The sequence below is a fragment of the Ipomoea nil genome, unplaced genomic scaffold, assembly GCF_001879475.1.
Source record: "Ipomoea nil cultivar Tokyo-kokei standard unplaced genomic scaffold, Asagao_1.1 scaffold1361, whole genome shotgun sequence".
Taxonomy (NCBI): domain Eukaryota; kingdom Viridiplantae; phylum Streptophyta; class Magnoliopsida; order Solanales; family Convolvulaceae; genus Ipomoea; species Ipomoea nil.
The window spans coordinates 893354-916807 of NW_017617789.1; the positions used below are offsets into that span (position 1 = coordinate 893354).

Sequence of the window (23454 nt, forward strand, 5' to 3'; positions counted from 1 at the left end):
TCGGGGACATGTAACACATGTTTTAGAAACAGAGACCGAGACGGGGAATTTAATGTAAAGGAACCTGTATTCTTTATAACCAGACCTGTGCCATCTCCTACTTGCAGTGCCTCACCGCCTGAATAGTGTTCTACGCCAGTCAGACTATCAACCGCCGGTGTAGCATGCGCATTGGCTCCCGTATCAGGCAGCCACACATTTGAAAAAGGAGCAGTATTGTGGTCATTTTGTTGCTGCCGGTGTACCATGTTCGCCTGAGGTTGAGTAGAAGCCGAACGAGGGCCGCCGTAGTCGTCGAACCGCCGGTAGCAAGTCAGGGCCGTGTGACCGGGTATGTCACATATTTGACAACGCACACCACCTCGGCCACGCTGTCCACGCCCTCGCTGGCCTCTCTGATGCCGGCCGCGACCACGTCCACCGTCGTTGGTGGACCTGTTGTTCGATGGTGCCTGCTGGGCAATCAACACAGCTGGAGAATGGCCGACTGGTGCAGCTTCTTTCGGAAAAAGGTAGCTGTGAGTATTAAGGAGATCAGCTACTTCCGATATGGTCAGGGGAGCACTTTTGGTCGTGAGGGAGGCAACGAGTGACCGATATTCTGGCCTGAGACCCCTGAATAGGTGCAGGTTCTGCTAGTCCAGTCCTATCGGCCGACCGGCCAGTGCGAGCTGTTCGACGAGAATTTTGGCACGTCCGAGATACTCGGATGTCGACGAGTTCCCTTGCTGAAGCCCCTGGAGTTGTGTCAGTAAGCTGAGGGTGCGGGAACGCGACGTCGAGCCCAAGGCTGTTTCGACCGAGACCCAAACCGCCCTGGCAGTGTTGTGGCCGATTGCGAGGTATAGTACCTCCTCCGCCATGGACGAGTACAACATGCTTAGAATGGACTGGTCCTGTTGGACCCAGTCGGCGTGCAGCGGATTCACCACCGGGGTTGCCGTCGGCGTGGTCGGGGAAGGCAAAAACTCCGGCGGACACACACTCGTTCCGTCGATAAAGCCATAGAGATTTTGGCCTCTCAAGGACGGGACCAGCTGCGCTCTCCAGAACAGGTAGTTCGTGGCATTCAACTTTAGTGAAACATAGTGATGCGCCTACTGCAATACACTGGCCGGACGTCGGTCAGGTTGCGCAACTGCTTGGTTCTCTCGTTCGGAGGAGTCGGCGGGAGTGGGGTTGGATGTGACTGTGGGTGGGTTGGCCATTGGACCGTATTTTAGGCTGATACCAAATGAGAAGGGAAAACTCAGAATTGAATATATTCACGGTGAAGAAATATTACAAGGCTTATATAGTAGAGCTGCCCACCACAATAGGTGGGGGAGCTTGACACAGCTAAAGACTCTACTTTATTATAACAAACTAATAACAAACCAGCTGACTTAATATTCTCAACTTGTTGAAGCACGAAGAGTTAACAACACCTCCACTTAGGCTCGGTCTCATGACATCCCATAATGGAGAGCCACTACATGTTTTCTGAGCACAATGTACTTGACAAAATTGGGTAACTTATGGAGCTAAGAAAATGGTTACAACGTAACACTCCTTTATATGGCTAAATTGCAATTTACGTGGGTGGGCGGACGGGTGGGGGAGGTTATGAATTGCAATTCATCGAGGAAATTGCAATTCCTTGCAACAAAACAATGTAGTTTATCCTTTTATGGAATTACATTGGCATTGAATTTCAATTCATGCCAACCAAATACCTCATTAGGATTCGTTTTTACTCTATATTACTTCGTGTACTCATATCTGTACTCCCCTAATGGATTGGATTGGTCTAACCCATTCAGATGACCGATCACCTCTTATAAATTAAATTAAACTCAGTCAATATAGTCTTTATTTTTATAACCCAATTTTAAATCTTAGCCTCGCATCTATTTTACACTATTATACATATTTTCAAAAATACATTGAATTCTTAACCTTCTTTGTGGATCAAACACATTGTTAAGGTATATGCGTATAGCATTTAAAATCTGTGATCTCTTACCTAAATTGATTTCACAAATTATTTTATTATATATTATTGTAAACTTTTATATAGGATCCTCTCCATGCATGAACAATTATGATATGATGTCATCTAATATTATTATTTTATAAGTCAATTCTTTATATAAGTTTACTTAATTTAATTAAAAATAACCTATATATTTATAATTGCAAATTGTACAAAGAAATTAATATTAGTGTAAATAACTCTCTATTTAAATAAATAGAAACAATACTTCAATGCAGACACTTTTTTTAAAAGAAAAAAAAAAGAAAAAGAAAAAGAAAGGGAATAACACTGCAATTTTATTTTCTACTCTCTTTCTATAAAGCATACTTTATACTATTCTGATTCTTTTTCTTTTTTCTTTCGAATGGATAAATATATACATATTGATATTGGATATAATCACATGTGGAGTAATGTGAACTTGTTGACCGGGTCATATTTTAATTTCTTGGAGTTGATGACATTCTGCACTTATGTACAATTATTTGACAAGCAACATTCATGTTCCATACTTTCCAGGAAAATGTGCGGCAATTGCAAATATCTTTACCGTTAGAAAAGAATAAGGGGTGAATAAATTAAAGTAAAAAATTTAAATTATATTATTTGGTAATAAAAAATAAATTATTGGGAATATGAAAAGAATAGTATAAAGACTAAAGCAAAATTATATTGATTAATAATAATAATAATTAATTATACTTTTGTTATTTTTTTTTCTTTTCTCACAACTATTGAATTGCAATTCATATAAAGTATACCAACGAATTGTAATTCAACAAAATTAGAGAATTGTAATTTCTTCCAACTAAACAGTGTAATTTACATTGCTATAAAATAAAGTAGGAAAAGAATTCCAACTATATCCAATCAAAGTATCAAACCCCCTTTATAAGAAATGATGATAGATGTTAGGTAATTCCTTTACTATGTATGGTCTTAATTACGTACCCTAGTATTGGATTTTGGGTAACTTCCTTCTATTATGTGGATGAAGAAAAAAAATGCTCTCTTTTTCCTCCTAATTTTTTCTTATAATGTTTTTTATTCATTGGGTGTCAATGAATTGACTAACTCATCACTAATTAATAATTAAATTTAACTATCAACAATATGATGACATTTCATGATGGGAAATTTGGAAGAATGATGGGAAATTTGTAAGGAAAATAAATAATGGATTTGTAGCATTGCTCGAAGGAAAATAAAGGCTTGCTTCTAGGTGGAAACATTAAAGTCTGAACTAGGAACCCGACAACTTAGAGTTAGGGGTGATCGCGGTTCCGCAAATGGCCAAACCAAAACTGAAACCTTATATTAAGGTTCCGGTTCCGATTGAAACCGCCGGTTTTAACTGGCAATTATTATTATTATTATTATTATTATTATTATTATTATTATTATTATAGTTTGTAAGTGTCTATCTAATCTTTATTTATTTATTTGTACAGTTTGGAACCGGAACCGGCGATTCCGGTTCCTTTATTGCACAAATCTTAACTAGAACTTTATTGATTCCGGTTAGGAATCGAAATCGAAACTGTACGGATGATTTGATTCCGATTTCGATTGCACAATGCACAATTTCGGTCGTGGTCACCCCTACTTAGAGTTGTTAGTAAGCGGACTGCTAATTCAATTGTAAGGTTAAAAATTTAACCCTAGTAAATTATGCATTTAGTTAAAAGAGTTTTGAGTGTACATCGAAATATTAAATCATCAAAATATTTCTTAAAGGCATGCATATGTTAATTGAGCCCTTAGAGTTCACACTAAAGAAGTTATGCCGACATGATGCTATAAACTAATCACATGTAAACATTATCCAATTCCAAAATATTTAATATCATTGTATTACTTATAGGTGAAGTTTTGCCGGTAGTCTTAACCGACTAAACATCACCAAGAATTAAATCAATTTAATTTAGGCAAACATTTGCGTGTGACTGTCTCACAGAACTTTGTTTATGAGATGGATCGGGTTAATATGAAATATAATGTTTATACTATCAAATGTAATACTGAATCAAGAATAAAATGTTTATTATTTATATAAAAAAAATGCAATATTTTATATTTTGATGTAAAAGCATTATATTTGCCTTTATAAGTACAACATTACTTATAACTCAAAATATAATAGTTTTGATTAAAAAATAATACTTTTACATCAAAATATAAAAGTATTATATTTGTCCTAAAAAATATTATGTTTTTCCTTATAAGTAACAAACAATTTATTTTTGATTTAGTATTACAGTTAGAGCATCCACATTTGTTGGGGAGAATATGGGGATAATGTAAGAGTGATTAGGAAAGAGAAGATGGGAGGGGAGAGAAAAAAAAAAGAAAAAAAAGGAAAATTAAATTTAAAAAAAAAAAAAATTCAGACTGTCAGGCGCCGAGCCTGACGGGCGCGTGCGGTCTGTGCGCACTGGTGACAGCCACGCAGTGGTGGTTTTTGTGGTGGGTCCCACCATTTCTGCATTATCTCTTCATTTGCAGAACAATTCTTTTTCAATTATCTCCCCTCCACACTAGTTATTATCTCATGTAGGAAAGAATTAATGCTGAAATCTCCCCACAATATGCACAAGCGTGGATGCTCTTAGTAGTATAAGTATTACATTAAAATATTGACCCGAGTCAAACCGATTCGACGGTCTTATAAATAAGGACCCGTGAGATAAACGTGACCCCTTAAATTATCTATAACTAACTGACCGCTTCAACCTAAAAAAATTTATAAATAACTTCTCAAAAAATTAAACTTAAAAATTAAAACATTGTGATTATCAAATTAATCGAGCAAATAAGTTCGGCCCCACTAGATCTGCAATAGTTATGCTGTGCAACCGAATGTACCATGCGCATGGTGCATACGGTTCAAAACGACGTCGTTTTGATTAAAAACGCGCGTCCCACTTAAAAAAAAAAAATCAGGTTCGACTCTCAGTAATAGCATTATTGTGGATATATAGTTATGAAATTGTGGATATATAGTTATGAAATTGTGGTTATATAGTTATGAAATTATGGATATTTAGTTCATTCATTGTGGATATTTAGTTCAATCATATATTGTTGATATTTAGTTCATTCATTGTGGACTTTTACTTCATTCATTCATTCATTGTGGATTTTTACCTCATTCATTCATTCATTGTGGATTTTTACTTCATTCATTCACTGTGGATATATAGTTATGAAATTATGGATATATAGTTATGAAATTGTGGTTATATAGTTATGAAATTATGGATATTTAGTTCATTCATTGTGGATATTTAGTTCAATCATATATTGTGGATATTTAGTTCATTCATTGTGGATTTTTACTTCATTCATTCATTCATTGTGGATTTTTACTTCATTCATTCATTCATTGTGGATTTTTACTTCATTCATTCACTGTGGATATATAGTTATGAAATTGTGGATATATAGTTATGAAATTATGGATATATAGTTATGAATTTCTGGATATATAAAAATGCTATTGCCTGGAATCGAACCTGATTTCTTCTTTAAGTGGGACGCGCGTTTTTTTAACCAAAACGGCGCCGTTTTGCAACCGTATGCACCTTGCAAGGTGCATTCGGTTGCACAGCATAATTTGCGCTAGATCTGTTTCTGGGCCCGCAGCATGTCGATACGCGCATATATAGTTGAATTGAGTTGACGACAGGGCCTCGGACGAGATTATATATACTCCTTAGTTGCTAAGGTTTGCATGCTAAGCTCAATATCCAAATTCCCAACGCATATGTTACGACATCAGACTGCTTCGACCTCAATAACCTTATTTTTTCCACATCCCATCACTTACTCGTCTCTGCTGTCGGCCCCTCCCAATCTATCTTTACCGTCCAGGTAATTATTATAAGAGTTTTTTATGATAAATATTTATAAACTTTTTGTTGATTGTTATATTTTGTTTTATTTTATTTTAATGAGTTTACAGAAGTTTTAGGATAATATTTCTTAGGAGACCGTGGAGTTCTTTATAAGTATTACTATGACCTGTTTGGTAAATAATTGTTGGATGATTGAGTTAATTAGAATGTATAACTAGTTGATAATATTAATTGATTAACTGTTAGTTAATAGCTGTTTGGAATAATTTTTTTTTTCTCAAAAAGTTAATTGAAAAATTGTTGTTTTCCAACTTTTTGAATTTTAACATTTTAGAGTTACAAAAAGCTAATTAACCAAACATTTATATCGATTTTTTAACCAAGTTAAACAATTAATAGTGATCAAATAAGCTAACTATTTTACCAAACATGGCTTATGTTTTTTTTTTTTTTTTAAATTCATAAGTGACTCTTCAACCCCTAATATTATATTTTGATTTAAAAATATTACATTTTTCATAAAAAATAACACATTTTTCCACATAAGTATTACAATTTCTCTTGTAAGGTAAAAATCAATTAATTTATCACGAGTTAGTATTACACATTTCCTTATAAATAACTCTTCTACTCCTAAATATTACATTTTGATTTAACAACATATTTGATTCATAGGTTGGGAATGAAATACAATTCTCGGGAATAGACATATTCCATTGTTTGTCTTCGTCTTTTATTCCTAAGAATAACATTCTTGTGAATGAGCTATTCCCTTTGCAGGGAACAACTTTTGTATTATATATTACTAAAAATACTCTTGTACTGAGCATGTATATATATATATATATATATATATATATATATATATATATATATATATATTCTAAGTGTGCCAAATTGATTGCAGCATTGTTGTAGTCTTGACATCTTTTCAGTGCATCAAGTGTGTTACGATGTTCTATTGTCCTACATTGACAGTTTTAATAATAATTTTAAATGTAGCTACGTAAGATAACGATATAATTAACATTTACATATTATTATTATTATTAACATAAAAGCATACCAGTCATTTACATATTATTATTAACATTTATATATTAGATGCATGTTGGTTGGAGTAAAATTGTATGCATAATACTAGTATAGAAAAATTATATAATATCATAGGTTATTTTTAAACAACAATGAATTTATTTAATTTTTAAATTTTAGAAATAAAGCATTTTGTTCTACAGGTTTATAATATTTTTGTAGCAATATTATGTGTAATGGTGATTGTATATAGAGCTGTCAAAACGGGCCCAACCCGTCGGGTTGGGCCCGTTTAACCCGTATTTTACACGGGTTGGGTTGGAGGATTTTCAGCCCGTCCCGTGTAACCCGTGGAGGATACGGGTTATACGGGTTGGCCCGTATAACCCGTATCCCCACCTACCCCACTTCCAAATGTGTTGTATAATTGGGTATTTTATTAATGTTTAAAAATATTGTTGCTAACAAGACTTGAACCCTTGATCTTTTATTTAAGTTATTAAATTATTACTATTGAAACCAACTACACTAAGAACACATGTTGAACATTTTAATATAATTATATATCTATTTACATCATTCACAAGCAATACTAAATATATATCTATATTAATTAATACAATTAATTGTATCATTATATAAATATTAATTTAAAGTTTATTTATTATATAAACTACATAAAGTAATAAATTATATATTTATAAACTTTATAACTTAATACTATATATTATAATTACAAATAAAAAATATTACATGTAAAATATATTAGTATTAAATATAAATTAAATAAATTATAATTACATATTAAAAACTAAAATCTACTTTTATATGTGTATATGTCATATGTGTATATGTTATATGTGTATATACATATTTGTTAACCATGGTTAATGTGGTTGATTGGAAATAGTCTTGGTTACTAACTTAGAGGCCATGACTTCAATTTTTAAGCAATACGACAATAAATATTTTAATCACGTAAATTAAAAAAAATAATAATAATAAACGGGCTGGCCCGTTTAGCCCGTCAGCCCGTCCTACACGGGTTGGGCTGGGAAAATCCCAACCCGTGAAAAAATGGGTCGGCCCGTCCCGTCCCGTTTCTAGTTGAACCCGTGACGGGCCAACCCATATGGGCCGGGCTGGCCCGTTTTGACAGCTCTAATTGTATACAAATCATTTTAATAACATGATATTGGTGTCAATGCAATTTCGATTCATATTATTTTTTACATAATTTATAAATTCATAAATTTATTTTAGTGATAATGTAAATAAATTAAATTATAAATAATTTATATCAAATCTTTAATCAAAGGCATAAATAATGATGAACAAAATATTATTTTTGTTTTTAAAAAAAAAAAAACAAAATATTATTTTTATGCATGAGGCATGAGATACCAAGGGCTGCTTTGCCTATCATCCATATATACATGGTATTATGTATGCATAGACTGCATGATCAGAGAAAAAAAATTATCAGGAAAACTATGTAAAGTTTAGGCAAAAAAAAATATTTAAAAATAAATTATAGAGAGCTTATGGGAGGAAAATTTTGTACTGTAAAGCTAACACGAAAACAAAAAGTCGATATTATTGTGTTTATAAAAATTATTTTTTTAAAAATACTAATAAACTTTTAAAAAAAAATTAAAAGTTAAAATTAAATACTTTTAAAACTTTCAACAATCTTTTTTTTTTAGTACTATTGACTCTATTACAAGTAGTATATGTTCTATACTTTCAAAGAGTCAATACCTCACCACCAAAGTTCGATCCTATGACGTTCCCGGAAGAGGAGCCACAGAGGTGTCATCTGAGCACAAGGAAAATTATTGACACATAAGCTGTGTGTGCAACAATCTTGATTGAGTACAAATTGTTCAAAATACACTGCTTATGAGTCAATAAACTATATGTATAATTGCATTTATTGGGTCTCCCCTTCCATTTTGAAATAAAAATAAAAAAAAAATAAAAATAAAAATAAAAATAAAAAACTACGGAGTATATGTATATATATCCTGTTATTGGAGTTAATTAAATACTTGTGGTATTGCAGATGTGGACAGAACCTCAAAGAAGCAGAATGTGCATGGACTTTGTTGTGGTCAACCTCAAAACAAACTTGAGGTTGTCTGTCAGCAAAAAGAGATGGCATGTAGCAGTTGTTAAAATCAAGTGTTCAAACATTCTGTTTTATTATTTCAAAGAAAATTATCACCTAAGACATGGTAAAGATCCCAAAAACATCAACAAACTGTCTCTTATACAGTCTAATAATGATACACATTCCACCGATGGAGTACAGCAACCAAAACTTTTCATCTCAAATCTCGACCAGTTGAGTCTTGCTAAGCTGGTCAGGGAGAAAAGCGTTGAAAATCTTGCAAACATTGGCGGCATTGAAGGTATAGCCGCTGATCTCATCAGTGACTTACAAAATGGAATTAGTGGCGATGCAGAAGATATTTCGCGGAGAAATAAGGAGTATGGAACCAACACTTATCCCAGGCCACCAACAAAAGGTTTGTTCCAATTTGTTTGGGATATGTTCAAAGATCCAACCATCATCATACTCTTGGTGTGTGCCGTATTGTCTCTTGCATTTGGCATGAAAGAGGATGGAGCAAAAGAAGGATGGTATGATGGGGGAAGCATTTTCCTTGCTGTCTTCCTTGTGATATCAGTTTCAGCCATAAGCGATTTCAGACAGAGTAGACAATTTGAGAAGCTATCCAAAATCAGCAGCAACATCCGGGTTGAGGTTGTCAGGAATGGAAGACGACAACATATTTCAATATTTGAAATTGTTGTTGGAGACCTTGTTTGCTTGAATACTGGAGATCAAATCCCTGCGGATGGTTTGCTTGTCGAAGGGCATTCGTTGCAAGTCGATGAATCTAGCATGACAGGAGAGAGCGATTATGTGGAAGTAAACCACAACCAAAATCCATTCTTAATTTCAGGCACAAAAGTTGTAGATGGATATGGTCAGATGCTTGTTACCTCTGTTGGAATGAACACAACTTGGGGCGAGATGATGAGCAAAATCAGTAGCAGTTCAAGTGAGCCAACGCCCCTCCAAGTGAGGCTCAACAAGCTTACTTCCTCCATAGGTAAGGTTGGCTTAGCAGTCGCTTTCCTAGTACTGGTTGTCTTGTTGGTACGATATTTTACAGGACATACCAAGGATGATAATGGGAATAAAGAGTTCAATGGCAGCAAGACAAAGGCTGATGATGTGATTAACTCTGTGGTGGGAATCATTGCTGCTGCTGTTACAATAGTAGTCGTTGCAATCCCAGAAGGATTGCCCTTGGCCGTGACTCTTACTCTTGCTTATTCAATGAAGAGAATGATGAGTGATAAAGCAATGGTGAGGAAACTATCTGCCTGCGAGACAATGGGCTCTGCTACAACCATTTGTACAGACAAAACCGGAACACTCACTCAGAACTGCATGACTGTAACCAAGTTTTGGTTAGGCAAAGAATCCATGGAGGGGAAGGATCACAATTTAATTGCAGCCATAGTTCTTGATTTGCTCCACCAAGGGGTTAGCCTCAACACAACAGGTAGTGTTTTCAGGTCCCCTAATTCTTCGAGTTTCGAATTCTCAGGTAGTCCTACAGAGAAAGCAATTCTCTCATGGGCTGTTCTGCAACTCAAGATGGATATGGAGGAAACAAAAAGGAATAATATCATTCTTCATGTGGAAGCATTCAATTCAGAGAAAAAGAGAAGCGGGGTTTTGATGAAGAAGATTCCTGATGGAACAACTCATGCTCACTGGAAAGGAGCTGCCGAGATGATTCTTGGAATGTGTTCTCACTTCTGCAACATTGAAGGGAAAGATATAGCTATGACCAATCATGAGAGACAGAAATTCAATCGATTAATCCAAGGTATGGCAGCTAGCAGCCTGAGATGCATTGCATTTGCTCATAAACAGGTTTCAGAAACCAACCCCGAAGATGGTGAAATTCATGAGAAAATACCAGAGAGTGGCTTGACCCTTTTGGGGCTTGTTGGCCTCAAAGACCCATGCAGAGCTGGTGTGAAGAAAGCTGTGGAAGATTGTCAGTATGCTGGCGTAAACATCAAGATGATCACTGGAGACAATATCTTCACTGCAAAGGCTATAGCAACAGAGTGTGGAATTTTGCAGTATAATCAAACAGAAGAAGGAGCAGTCATAGAAGGAATTGAATTTCGAAACCTCACAGAAGAACAGAGGATGGAGAGAGTTGAAAAAATCTGTGTGATGGCAAGATCCTCTCCATTTGACAAGCTTCTAATGGTGCAGTGTCTGAGAAAGAAAGGCCACATAGTTGCAGTCACAGGTGATGGTACCAACGATGCAGCAGCTTTAAAAGAAGCTGATATAGGGCTTTCAATGGGAATCCAGGGCACAGAAGTAGCTAAAGAGAGTTCAGATATTGTGATCCTGGATGATAACTTTGCCTCTGTAGCCACAGTTCTGAAATGGGGAAGATGTGTGTACAACAATATCCAAAAGTTCATCCAGTTTCAACTCACAGTCAATGTAGCAGCCCTCGTGATCAACTTTGTAGCTGCAGTTTCAGCCGGAGAAGTTCCCCTCACAGCAGTTCAGCTACTATGGGTCAATCTGATTATGGATACTCTAGGAGCATTAGCACTTGCGACAGAGAAACCGACAAAGGAGCTCATGAAGAAGCCACCTGTGGGAAGAACAGAACCACTAATCACCAACATTATGTGGAGGAATCTTCTAGCTCAGGCTTTATATCAAATATCTATCCTCCTGACCTTACAGTTTAGAGGTGAGTCAATTTTCAGGGTGAGCTCAAAAGTAAATGACACTTTGATCTTCAACACTTTTGTTTTGTGCCAAGTGTTCAACGAGTTCAATGCGCGTGAGCTGGAGAAGAGGAATGTCTTCCAGGGGATACACAAGAACAAGTTGTTTGTGGGGATTATTGGTATAACTGTAGTTCTTCAGGTAGTGATGGTTGAGTTTCTGAAAAAGTTTGCTGATACAGAGAGGCTGAATTGGGGGCAGTGGGGAGTCTGTATTGGACTAGCAGCTGCATCTTGGCCTATTGGCTGGCTCATCAAGTGCTTCCCTGTTCCAAAGAGACCGATATTCAGTTATCTCAAATTGGAGAACTTGAAATTCTTGTAATATGATTACCTTAAGTATTCTTCCCATATCCATGTATTAAATTTATGAATTGCAGTATGATTGCAAACAATGTTGTTATTATTGCTCATCTTTTAGAGTAATGTATGTTATTTCAATATGAATGAGAAAGTTCCTTTTTCCTATTTCGGAATTTGACAGAAGCTTCTCGTGGCTAATTGTATCAATTCAAAGTGGCAATGGAAGCAAAGAACCATGTCCAGAGAGATCATAAGCAAATGAGAAAAATAAACTGAACCAGGGAACGAAAATTCAGAGCAACAAATTTTTGGGTTATTAGTAATTAACATAAAACAATAATGGGTTTGCATTTTGTTATTTAATCTGCATTTGTAATTTTGATTGTTCTAAAAGAAATAATACAGATTGATAAAAGAAGTATAGGACACTTATGGACTAGCTAATGGGAACAAGTGAACCAACAAATAAATGATACTCTGATGATCAGTGCAACAAATGATTATATGTTTTATGCTTAATTTCTTTCAAGCAAACAATCAAACACCTTGACTACACCACGAAATTATCAATGATCAAAAGGCCATTAACACTAGCTGAATTGAAACCATACCTATTACGCACAAATAGTTATACTCGCAGGCGTGTCTCCTCGCCATTGCTTTATCACTCATCATTCCCTTCATCGAATAGGCAAGAAATAAGAGTCACTACCAGTGACAACCCTCCAAGAATAACGACGACTACTACCGTAACAGCATCTCAAATTCCGATCAAATTCCTCCGGTATCGTTGCCATTGAACCCTTTCTCCCGCTTTCAGATCGCCCTGTAAAACATCTCACCAGCAAGATAACCAGTAACAGGAAAGCAACTCCTAATTAACCTCAAACTTACCAACAACGCAACCGCGCAACCATTAAGTTGCCTCCAAAAGCTTCATCCGCCAATGCCGCCAAGATTAGCGAGGTTTTGGAAGCGTTTATGGAAGCTTGGAGTATCACTGTAGGGCTACATGATTGGTAAATATGGGTAACAGCAAGGAGAAATCTACGCAAATATATATGTCCATGAATCCATGCATTGCGAACGGTCAATTGAGCACGAGGAATACGTTTACACTATGTCTCAAAGTAGGTGATGTAAATATGTGATGACTTATGACCCAACCAGTTGACCAAGTCAAACCGTCTTTTTGGAATTGGTAGACGAACTTTCTATCGGATTATATATACAATGAATGAACGAAGCCGGAGTAGATTAGCTTTATTGATCCATCACTTCCATGTTTGTAATGATTGATTTTATGGAATATAAATGAGTTTTACACTTTTACTTCTCTTTTATTATTCTTTTACAAAAACTAAAAAAAATAAAAAAATTATATATAACATAGGAAAAGGATGAATAAACTTCTAACTCGACCAAATAGCACAATTCGGTTGCTAACTTAAAAGAACTTTAACTAAGTTTCTTAAACTTGTAAATTTGGTATACATGTGGGCTTCTTGCGCTAACGAGGATCTTAGGTATATATCATTACCGGGGTCACATCATGATGATCATCGTGAGAGACGGAACCTAATTTCTAAAGTTGCATTGATTGCGCCCCACACTAATTGTCGCCAACGTGATGATTCTTACTGTGATGAGAAGAATCGGCAATCTGAGATAAGAGGTCACGATTGTGAGTTCCATTGTGATTATCGATACCAGAGAACTTGAAGAGAGCGTTATGGCGTAAAAGGAAGGCATGAAAACTATTGTGAGAAGTAGAATACATACGTAGACCGCATCAACCATCACCACCATGTCATGATGCCGATATCGGGCCTCTAGCAAGCCATTTCTTGTTTTATTGTGAAAACTTCATTTAGTAGGCATGGAGCTGGAGTAATTATTGTGCATTCATGAACAACTTACCATGCATTATTGAAGGAGTCCGCATATTTTCACGTTAAGAGGTGTTCTCAACTGAACGGGACCATATATATATATATATATATATATATATATATATATGGAAGGGATCAGGTGCATTTGTGGCTTTCCGTGCGGTTGTACGGTAGATTAATGTGCGTGAGTTATATACTTAATGTGCGTGAGTCGCGTGCTTAATGTGCCTGAGATTTGTACTTAATGTGCGTGAGTTTTGTACTTAATGTGCCTGAGTATTGTGCTTAATGTGCGTGAAGTTTGTGCTTAATGTGCGTGAGTTGAGTTTAGAAGGAAGCAAAACAGAAAGAGAAGGTGGGTGAAGTTGTTCTGATTGTGTGTGAATGGATGGATATATGTAAACGCACATATAGTTGTTTTGATTTTATGTTAAAAACAAGACAAATCTATTCCTCCACCACTTCGAAACAAAAAACAATAAGAAAATGCAGCAGTGGATGCGCATAATTTTCACAGCAGTGGATAAAGAATACACTCACGCACATTAAGCACACAACTCACGCATCTTAGGCACAAGACATACACCTTAAGTACAAAACTCACGCACATTAACATTACACACTCATGCACATTAAGTACAAATCTCAAGCACATTAAGCACAATACTCACACACATTGAGTACAAACCTCACGCACATTAATCAACCGCACAACTGCACGGAAACCTTACACTATATATATATATATATATATATATATATATATATATGTATGTATATATATATATATATATGTATGTATATATATATATATATATATATATATTAACACTCCTGTGAGAATCACTCCCCATGAAAGAAATGGAACCAATCAAAGTCGTCTATTTGAAAATATCTAATTGATCAAAAGAAATTAGATAAATAAAATGCAATGACATTTTTTTAAATAACTCAAATTTTAAATTAGAATAGTTAGTAACATTATAAAGTGCAACCACTAACACTATAGAGTACAATTAAACAAAATCACAGAGTGTATTATTGATAATTCATACAACTAAACCAAAAAAATTAAACCCTAAGGGACAACCGCAACCAAGTTAGTCAGGTTGTTGACTAGGTAACCAAAAGGTTATAAATTTGACTTCCAACTGGAGAAGCTTATTAGCCTTCTTGGTTAGTTTGAACAAGTCAACTATGACAACCTAGGTTAGTTTACTTCATTGTGGTCCTTTGTTGACTAGGGTTACAAGGCAAAGTTTACCTAGTGCACACTCTCAGGTGACTACGAGTCACCCTACGTCCTTCATCACCCAAAAAATTAAACCCAAATCTAAATTATAAATGCTAGACTCCTAAAAAGGTAAAAAAAAAAAAAAAAAAAAAAAAAAAAAAAAAACCCCTAAACCAAATTAAACAAATTAAATCATAAATAATTCTAAAACTTCAAACCATAAGTAGTGCATTGAACTTTCACATTAAGTGTAATTAATGATGTCTTTAGGTGCACATATACTACTCCTATGTGTACCTTATATTGTTGTTAGCGGCACTCTAAAGACAAACCATAACTATCAATTAGACTCTAAAGTAAACTTCTAAACCTTATTTATAAAAATGTCGCCACGTCTTTACCCTCTCTCACTACTTTATATCCGTTAGATCTAAAATCTAAATGTCATATTTTGTTAACAAGGCACACAAATGAAGAAGCGTTGTAAAATAGAGCTAGCCAAATTTTACACGATATTCTGGTCAAAGTACCTATGAAGTCCTCGTACTATAGTATTTTGTTCAATTTAGTCATTGTACATTTATTCTGTTCAATTTAGTCCATCTACTTTAAAAAGTGGTGAAACTAAGGACAATAGGTAACGGTGTTAATATTACCGTTAACTTAGCTTACATGGCGTTGACACCATTGATGCCACATCATGATATTTATATTTCATATTTTTTATAAATATTTAAAATTAATTATTTTTATCACTAATATATTACACTAATATGTCCAAAATAAATAATTACAAGCATGCTGACATCAAGTGTCCAAATCTCATTAGAAACATGGTTGTAATTATTTATTTTGAACATACTAGTTTAATATATTGGTGGATGGTAAAAATAATTAATTTTAAATCTTTATAAAGTAATATATAAGTATGAATATAAATATCATGATCTGACAATAATGATGTCAACGTCACGTAAGCTAAGTTAACTATAATATTAACACCATTAACTATTATCTTTATTTGCACCATTTTTAAAGTATATAGACTATATTAAACAAAATAAAAATATAATGACTAAAGTATATACTTTGACCTGATATTCTTGACCTTTGATGCCATTGGTTTGGATTGATTACCATATCAAAATTCAAATTTCCTTGGATTGCTATCTCAACCAACGAATCCCCACCTTTCAATTGGCCCAACTTATCCCACCCCAACTCCATATATTCACCTCTTCCTTGAATAATACTCCGCATTACAATTCCATCTTTCTATTACATTTCTTATTTACTATTAACCTGTCATCGGTCAATTAATCTTTAAAAAATATATTAACAAATTATATTTTTTTTTCTCTTTTTTTTTTTTCTTCCTCGCGATCGGATAAGATAAAAACATTTGACAAAACGGGTGATTGGTAAATAGCGGTTAGGTGATTGGGTTAGTGAGGTTGACTGATTGATAACATTAGCTGATTGTAGGTTCGCTGATAGTTAATTATATGCAAAATGACTTTCTCAAAAAGCTTATCGAAAAAGCTGCTTTGAGCAACTTTTTGAATTTTAGTATTTCAAAGCAATAAACTATTACAACTAATTATTCAAACACTCATATGAATTGTTTAACCAAGTCAAATAAGCTAAAATTAACTAATAAGCTAACTATGTTACCAAAGATGGACAAAATTAATATTTCATAAAACTACATTTAGCATATTCTAAGTTTGTTTGCACTCCCACTTGAACAACGACCCTACCAAAGCTGCAGGATAATATTGCAAAGAGCAGGAACAATAGAGAATAGGTCAATAACATATAGCATGGGAGACAGATCCATAAGATGTGCTGCCAAAATGAATTATTGGATAGGGAACCTCAAGAAGCAAAAACAATTCACATGTTCACATTATAAATTAATTCAGTTACTTGTCTACTTGTCTACTTTCAATTACAAAAACTTCATTTTCACTAATTCAATTATTATTATTTTTTTCAAAATAAAGTAAAATAAAAGTGATGTTGATTTTATGAATATATATTTTTTCCAGATCAAAAGGAGAAGGGAACATCCAAACGAACATGATCAATTCTTCTGTAAGCATATATTTTTTTTAATATAAAATCTTGAACTCCACTTCAACAATTCACATGTTCGCATTATAAATTAAGTTAGTTGTTTACTTTGAATTAATTACAAAAACTTCATTTTCACTAATCCAATTATTTATTTTTAAAAAATAAATGGATGTTGATTTTATGATTATATTTTTTTTCTGAATTAGAAGGACAGGTGAAATAGAAAACATATCTTTCTTAATTAATTGACACCCAAGCGGTCATTAAGATAAAATTTTGAAGTCCACTAGAACATGATAAATCACCGATAAACCAAATCAAACAAAAGAAATTAAGGATTAAGGACAAAAGTACAATTATTGTGTTTGGTCTTCTTCAACTGTTTTGTTTGGTTTGGTGAGTAGCATTGTCTTTGGTCCTCAACCCTTGCCTTTTGTGCCCTACAAAGAGAAGTACAAGACGTACTGGCTAATGTCCTCCAAGGTAGAGGACGAGTGGCCACAATTTGTTCCTTTTAGCTCTCTCCAAGATCGTTGGATCAACTCCGATTTAACACAACTACAATCGCAAGGATTGCAATTAAACTAGTAAAAAATTTGTGAGACCAATCAAATTGTTCTAATTATTCCAGTTATTATTATTATTTTTTTTTTTTACCTTTCTAATTTTACCGTTCTCTCAAAAATATTTTTCCATTATTACTATTTTTACGGTACACTAATTTTTTAAACAACGTTTAAAAATTAGTCTTTGTACTTTAACTTACAAGTTCCCTATCAAGTAATGTTAAAACTTAAAATCCGTCAACTTAATCATGTCGCTACACCATAGAAAAGTCGGCCATTCAAACCCAAGATTTCATATTCAAATAAAAAATTTCACATATAAACTTAAGTATATAAATATTCACATTTTTTTTTGGATGTTTAAAAAAAAAAAAAAAAAAAAACCAAAGAACTCAAATTATTATTAATCATAAAAACAATTCATAATAATATGGTGGGCTATGATTCCACAAACCCCGACTAGCATGGGAATCCGAAGTTCGGGCTAGTTAGTGAGCAATCAGATTCCCTAATATAAATATTCACATTTTTTTTTGAAAGGAAATATTCACATTTAGTTGTATTGTTATTGTACTATTCATGAAATTGGTTGGTATTTGTAATATTCTTGTGAGAATGACCGACCTTGTGAACAATAATATAAATAATGTATCTGAAAACAGTGGCCAAATTTACCTAAAATACATTCTCGAGTTTAAAGGTCACGATTCTATTCTTATTAACAAATTCTTGAGCCTGTTGCACGATAGTAAACAAAAAAAAAAAAAAAAAAAAAAAATTACTCAAATAGTAACGATGAGTTTGTCACCCAAAAAATACGAGTAATATAAATAATGTGACGGGGAATCTAACTCATTTTGATTATTTTATTTTTTGTAATATTTTATTCCCTATTCACATTTGTTAATTAGAAAAGCTGCAACTTGCATCGAGCTTTGATAAATTTAATGATCACCACATGTGCCTTAATAATGCAGAATGCATTGAACTATATCTTCTTCTTTAAAAAAAAAAAAAAAGATTTTATTATTTTCTATGAAGTGCTTTTTAAATTAGATAAGAGATCATTTATTTAATTTTTCTTTTTGAAAATAGATCATTTAATTAATTTGTTTATATATATATAACCAATTTAGGGAATCTGAGCACGGTATGCAAAAAAAAGTTCTAGCATAAAACCAATCTACTCAAATTTTAGTAAGTTCTTGCGTGCAAAAAAAGGTTCTAGTATGAAATCAATCTATTCAAATTTTAGTAAGTTCTTGCGTGATGAAACTAATTTAGTCAATTTTCAATCAACTCCCATGGCTTCTGTACAGGTGGTGAAGCTGATGACGTTTAAGTAAGTTGAAAGAGATTGATACAATCTTATCCACACCTCATAGAGTCATAGGTATTTATTTTTAATTTTTTTCTTTATTAAGTATAATTAAATAATTAAAATAAAATCAATATGTCAATATTAAATAGTATAAAGTGATAGGGTATCCGATAATACTCGATCCATTATATTGCTGTTGAAATAAGGACATAAATATAAAATTTGCGATGAAAAGGATGTATTTGTAAATAAGTACAAAGTAGTTGCCACCAGCATCAAATCTTGAGGGGGCAATTTCTAAATATTAATTTCCTACTGCCCAAAATTTGTCTATCTCTATGGCTGCAACTTCGATCTTGTCTTTGGGCGTCGTCTTTCTTCTTCCCACCTCATCAACAAGAATATATTATATAATAACTCACTTATATATACAATTTTCTTTCTTCTTTTTTTTTTTAAGACAAAAAAAAAATATTTGAACTGGAGATTCGCAGTTGAGTGGTGTTATTTGCAAAGCAGTCCTTATGAAGAAGTGATATTGCATGGCCTGGGCTTAGACTTGTCCAAAATTGACCACATCACCTGTACATCCTCGTATCCACATGCCATCACTTCCCCATGCAAATCCGCTATCCTATTATTATCCTCGTATTGCCCTAAAACCAATACAAACCAACCACAACTTAATTACAACCAAAACAACATTAAATTTTGGGAAAATTTTTTTACAATTACAATAAAAAAAATTATACGTTATGCTTTACAACATATATATACTCTATCTAGCTCACATGTAATTTATAAAATCATCCTTTATACTTTACAACGTGTACTTTATCTCACTATATATCAAAGTGAGACGACCTACCCCACAAAAGGCCCGTCCATAAATCCAGTGTTTTCACTTTTTAGGGTCCATGTTTTGTTTTTGTAATCTTAATAATCCTAATTCACCTCAACCTGACTTACGAATTTCAGCTCACTTTGATACTCTTATACACAAATATTAAAACTCATGTTATTGTAAAACTTCAACAATCCAAACTCAATTCTATATATATATCATCAAATTTGAAAGAGTTTCGCAACTTAAAATGTCTGGTGTGTTATATAAAGTTGTACTTTATATTTTACAAATTATATTCTAGCCGACTATGCTAAAGTACAAATTACAACTTTATAATTCACCATCTAATTGCAAAACTACCCATCCAAACAATATATCCAAATACGTTAGTTTCTACATCTATCCGATCACCAAATACAAGACAAAGGGCATTAACCAATTCAATCGGGGGGATGAATCATTATATTCACGAATAACAAGACAAGTAATTAAGATGGGCGCCGACACAGAGAACAAGAACTAAGGATATGATATGATGATTTACCTTGCTGTTGGGATTTCTTGTCTCGGGGTTGGGGATTGAACAACGTACGAGCTTTCCGAAAGGGGGTGGTGATTGTTCGAACCCAAGAAGCCATTGGATTGTGAGTTTAGTTTGATCAAATAATAATTTGAGCAGCTGTTTGGGAAAGAAGAGGGAGAGAGGGTATAAATAGGTGGAAGGGGGGAATGGGGATGTGGGAGAAAGGGAAGGCAAGATCCGTGAGATGAGCTTTTTTCAAATGGGATAGATGCCTTTAATTTCAACTTAATTTGAAGAGAAGACTTCATTATATATAGGAGCATATTTATGTTTTTTATTTTATTAATTTTTGTTTTTTAAAAAATTATTAAAGAAAAAAAAAAAAAGAATGGGTGGGTGTTGAGGGGACTGTGTAGAGCACATGGCGCACGCTCCCTTCATGTGAACTCTCTTTACTTTTTTTGGAAGTGACGTTAAGGTAGGAAGGCAATACCGATTCACCATCATCCCTTCCTCTTCCCTGCACAATTTTTAAGGATTTTCATTATCGTTTTTTTTTTTTTTTTGGTGTATTATATTTCACTTACAGCCCGTTTGGTTCGTTAGAAAATATTTAATGGGAAATGGAATTCAAATTCCATGAAAAACAAATTACCAGGAAAATGGATTCCATTGTTTGGTTGGTGAAAAAGAAATTACTGGGAATATGAATTCTATTGTTTGGTTGGATTTGGAATGGTAAGGAATTATGAATATAAAGATCAATATGCCCTTAACAATAATATATACATGTGTAATTAATAAACTTCGAGGAGGGTAAAATAGTCCAATATTGTAATACTTTCTTTCCAAATCCTTTGAAAAACAAAATACCAATGTCTTGCTAGGATTTTGTTTTCCTTCAACTTTAGGAACTCAACTTCCTATGGAAAAGATTTTCCATCCAACCAAACAACATAAAATAACATTTTCCTACACTTTTAGGAAAACATTTTCCATGGAATTTGACTTCCATCCAACCAAACACCCCCTTATAGTTTACGATTATAAAAATAAATGTATAATTTTGAATTCAAATGTTCAAAAAAAGCTTTAAAGACGTTATGTTAGGGTGTTATATATAATTGAAGGATATGTTTCATCTTAATGTAACGTTTTTCCTAATCATTATTATTATAATATTAGAATAAGTTATGATAATGTTAAGTATTTGATGTGTGATGCACACTCTCATGCAAACGGCCGCTTATGAGAGAAATAAGAACCACTTAGCGCCGTTCACGTGTCCAGATCAACGAATCATATGTAATTTTTAAAAAACGACGCAGTGACATTGTCGTAAATAACTCAAACTTTGGTGCATGTAAATGTGTTATAAGTGCAAGTAGCTGGTGCACCTTTGCAAGTAAAGAGTGTAGGTAAAATCACTTACAAGTGCACCTACTTTCACTTGCAAGTGCATGTAATTTTACATTGTTAACATTCATGCACTTAGGTGCACCTAGTTATAACGTTAGGTGCACTTTGTTTTAATGTTCAGTGTAAATTTTACTTGCACCTGTAATACATTTTACCTGCACTTGTAATACATTTTACATGCACTAAAGTGCACTATATTAAACTGTTACTTGCACTTGTAATACATTTTACAGGCACTTCGATTTTCAATTATTTACAAAAATGTCACCGTGTTTTTTTTTTCTTAAATTAGTGTTTCTCATCTGTCAGATTTGGACACGTAGACGGCGCTGAGTGATTCTCATTTCTCTCCCGGACGGGCAGTTCACACCTGAACGCAACCCTGTGTGGGGGGACAAGGTTTCCCGTGCGATTGGTGCGAATTATACTATTAGGTATGCATAAATGCACCACACACTAAAAAAATAAACTACATCTAATATTGGTACATTTTCAAACATTTTGTGGTACATTTATGTATACTTAATGATGCGTGACCGCATAACTACCTGAGAAGCATTATTCCACGAGAATCTGACCATATATATCATACAAAAGTAGTAGCGCAGCTAGCCAAATATGGGAAATGGGGCGATTCAAATTCTTATCACCACCGTCAATACAATAGAGGATAAAGAAAATAAAGAAAACATTATTGTGATGGAATCAGATCAGTAATCTTTGTCAGTGCCGTAGTAGTAGTAGGCTTTTCGATGAATGATTGACCATGTGTATGTTGCAAGATTGCATGCTGTGCCGCGTACTGTGAACATTGGTAGTAGTAAACCAAATGAAAAAAAAAAAAAAAAAGAAGGGAAGAGTTATATTATTATTGTATATTAATTATTGATCATGCATATTAAATGTATTATTGTATTTTCATTATATTTGAAATTTTCGATGTGTTAATTAGTCATAATTATGTACACTAAGGGTGTATTCAATAATGATTTTTATAAATTTTTAAAAACTTTTAAGAATTTTAAAAGTTCGTAAGTATTTAATTTAAATTTTTATGGAGCCTTTAAAAGTTAAGTGGTATTTAATTAAGATTTTTAAAGAGTCTTTAAAAGTTGAGTGGTATTCGATTAAAATTTTTAAAGAGTCTTTAAAAGTCATGTAGTATTCAAAAAGTTATGAATTTGTGTAAACTTTTTAATTTTAGGACTTTTGTAAATTTTTTCATCTCAAATATAAATAGCTGAAATCCAACCTTCAATCCCAAGATTTCAAAATTTTCTTTCTACCAACTCTGAAAGTTTTCTCTCTCTATTTTTTTTTCTCCATATTTAAACTTTATAAACCTTATACCTAAATTCAATAAATTCTTTTTTCTTCATTATCCCATTTTTTTCTTCATACATAAACTCTACCAATATTTTCTTTCTTCTAAACTTTACCATCTTCGTCTAAAAATTTGAAATAATTTTTTTTCCTTTCATTATTGCTTGTATATTTTGATTTTTTTTTTTTG

At 33.4% G+C, this 23454-nt stretch overlaps 1 protein-coding gene and 2 long non-coding RNA genes across 3 annotated transcripts; 1 reads left to right on the forward strand and 2 right to left on the reverse strand.

Moving 5' to 3' along the window:
- Positions 1-5738: 5738 nt before the first annotated feature.
- On the forward strand, positions 5739-12225 carry LOC109185825 (putative calcium-transporting ATPase 13, plasma membrane-type). Its single transcript, XM_019335772.1, has 2 exons — positions 5739-5890; positions 8975-12225. Exon 2 carries the CDS (start codon positions 8975-8977, stop codon positions 12080-12082), a length of 3108 nt encoding a protein of 1035 aa, XP_019191317.1. The 5' UTR covers positions 5739-5890; the 3' UTR covers positions 12083-12225.
- LOC109185833 lies at positions 11526-13246 on the reverse strand. Its single transcript, XR_002055043.1, has 3 exons — positions 12672-13246; positions 11707-12023; positions 11526-11618 (listed from the first exon to the last, which is right to left on the reverse strand). It is a non-coding gene; the product is annotated as an uncharacterized LOC109185833 (long non-coding RNA).
- Positions 13247-19348: 6102 nt separating this feature from the next.
- On the reverse strand, positions 19349-20782 carry LOC109185836. The gene is made up of 3 exons (XR_002055046.1): positions 20544-20782; positions 19634-19808; positions 19349-19597 (listed from the first exon to the last, which is right to left on the reverse strand). It is a non-coding gene; the product is annotated as an uncharacterized LOC109185836 (long non-coding RNA).
- Positions 20783-23454: the final 2672 nt, after the last annotated feature.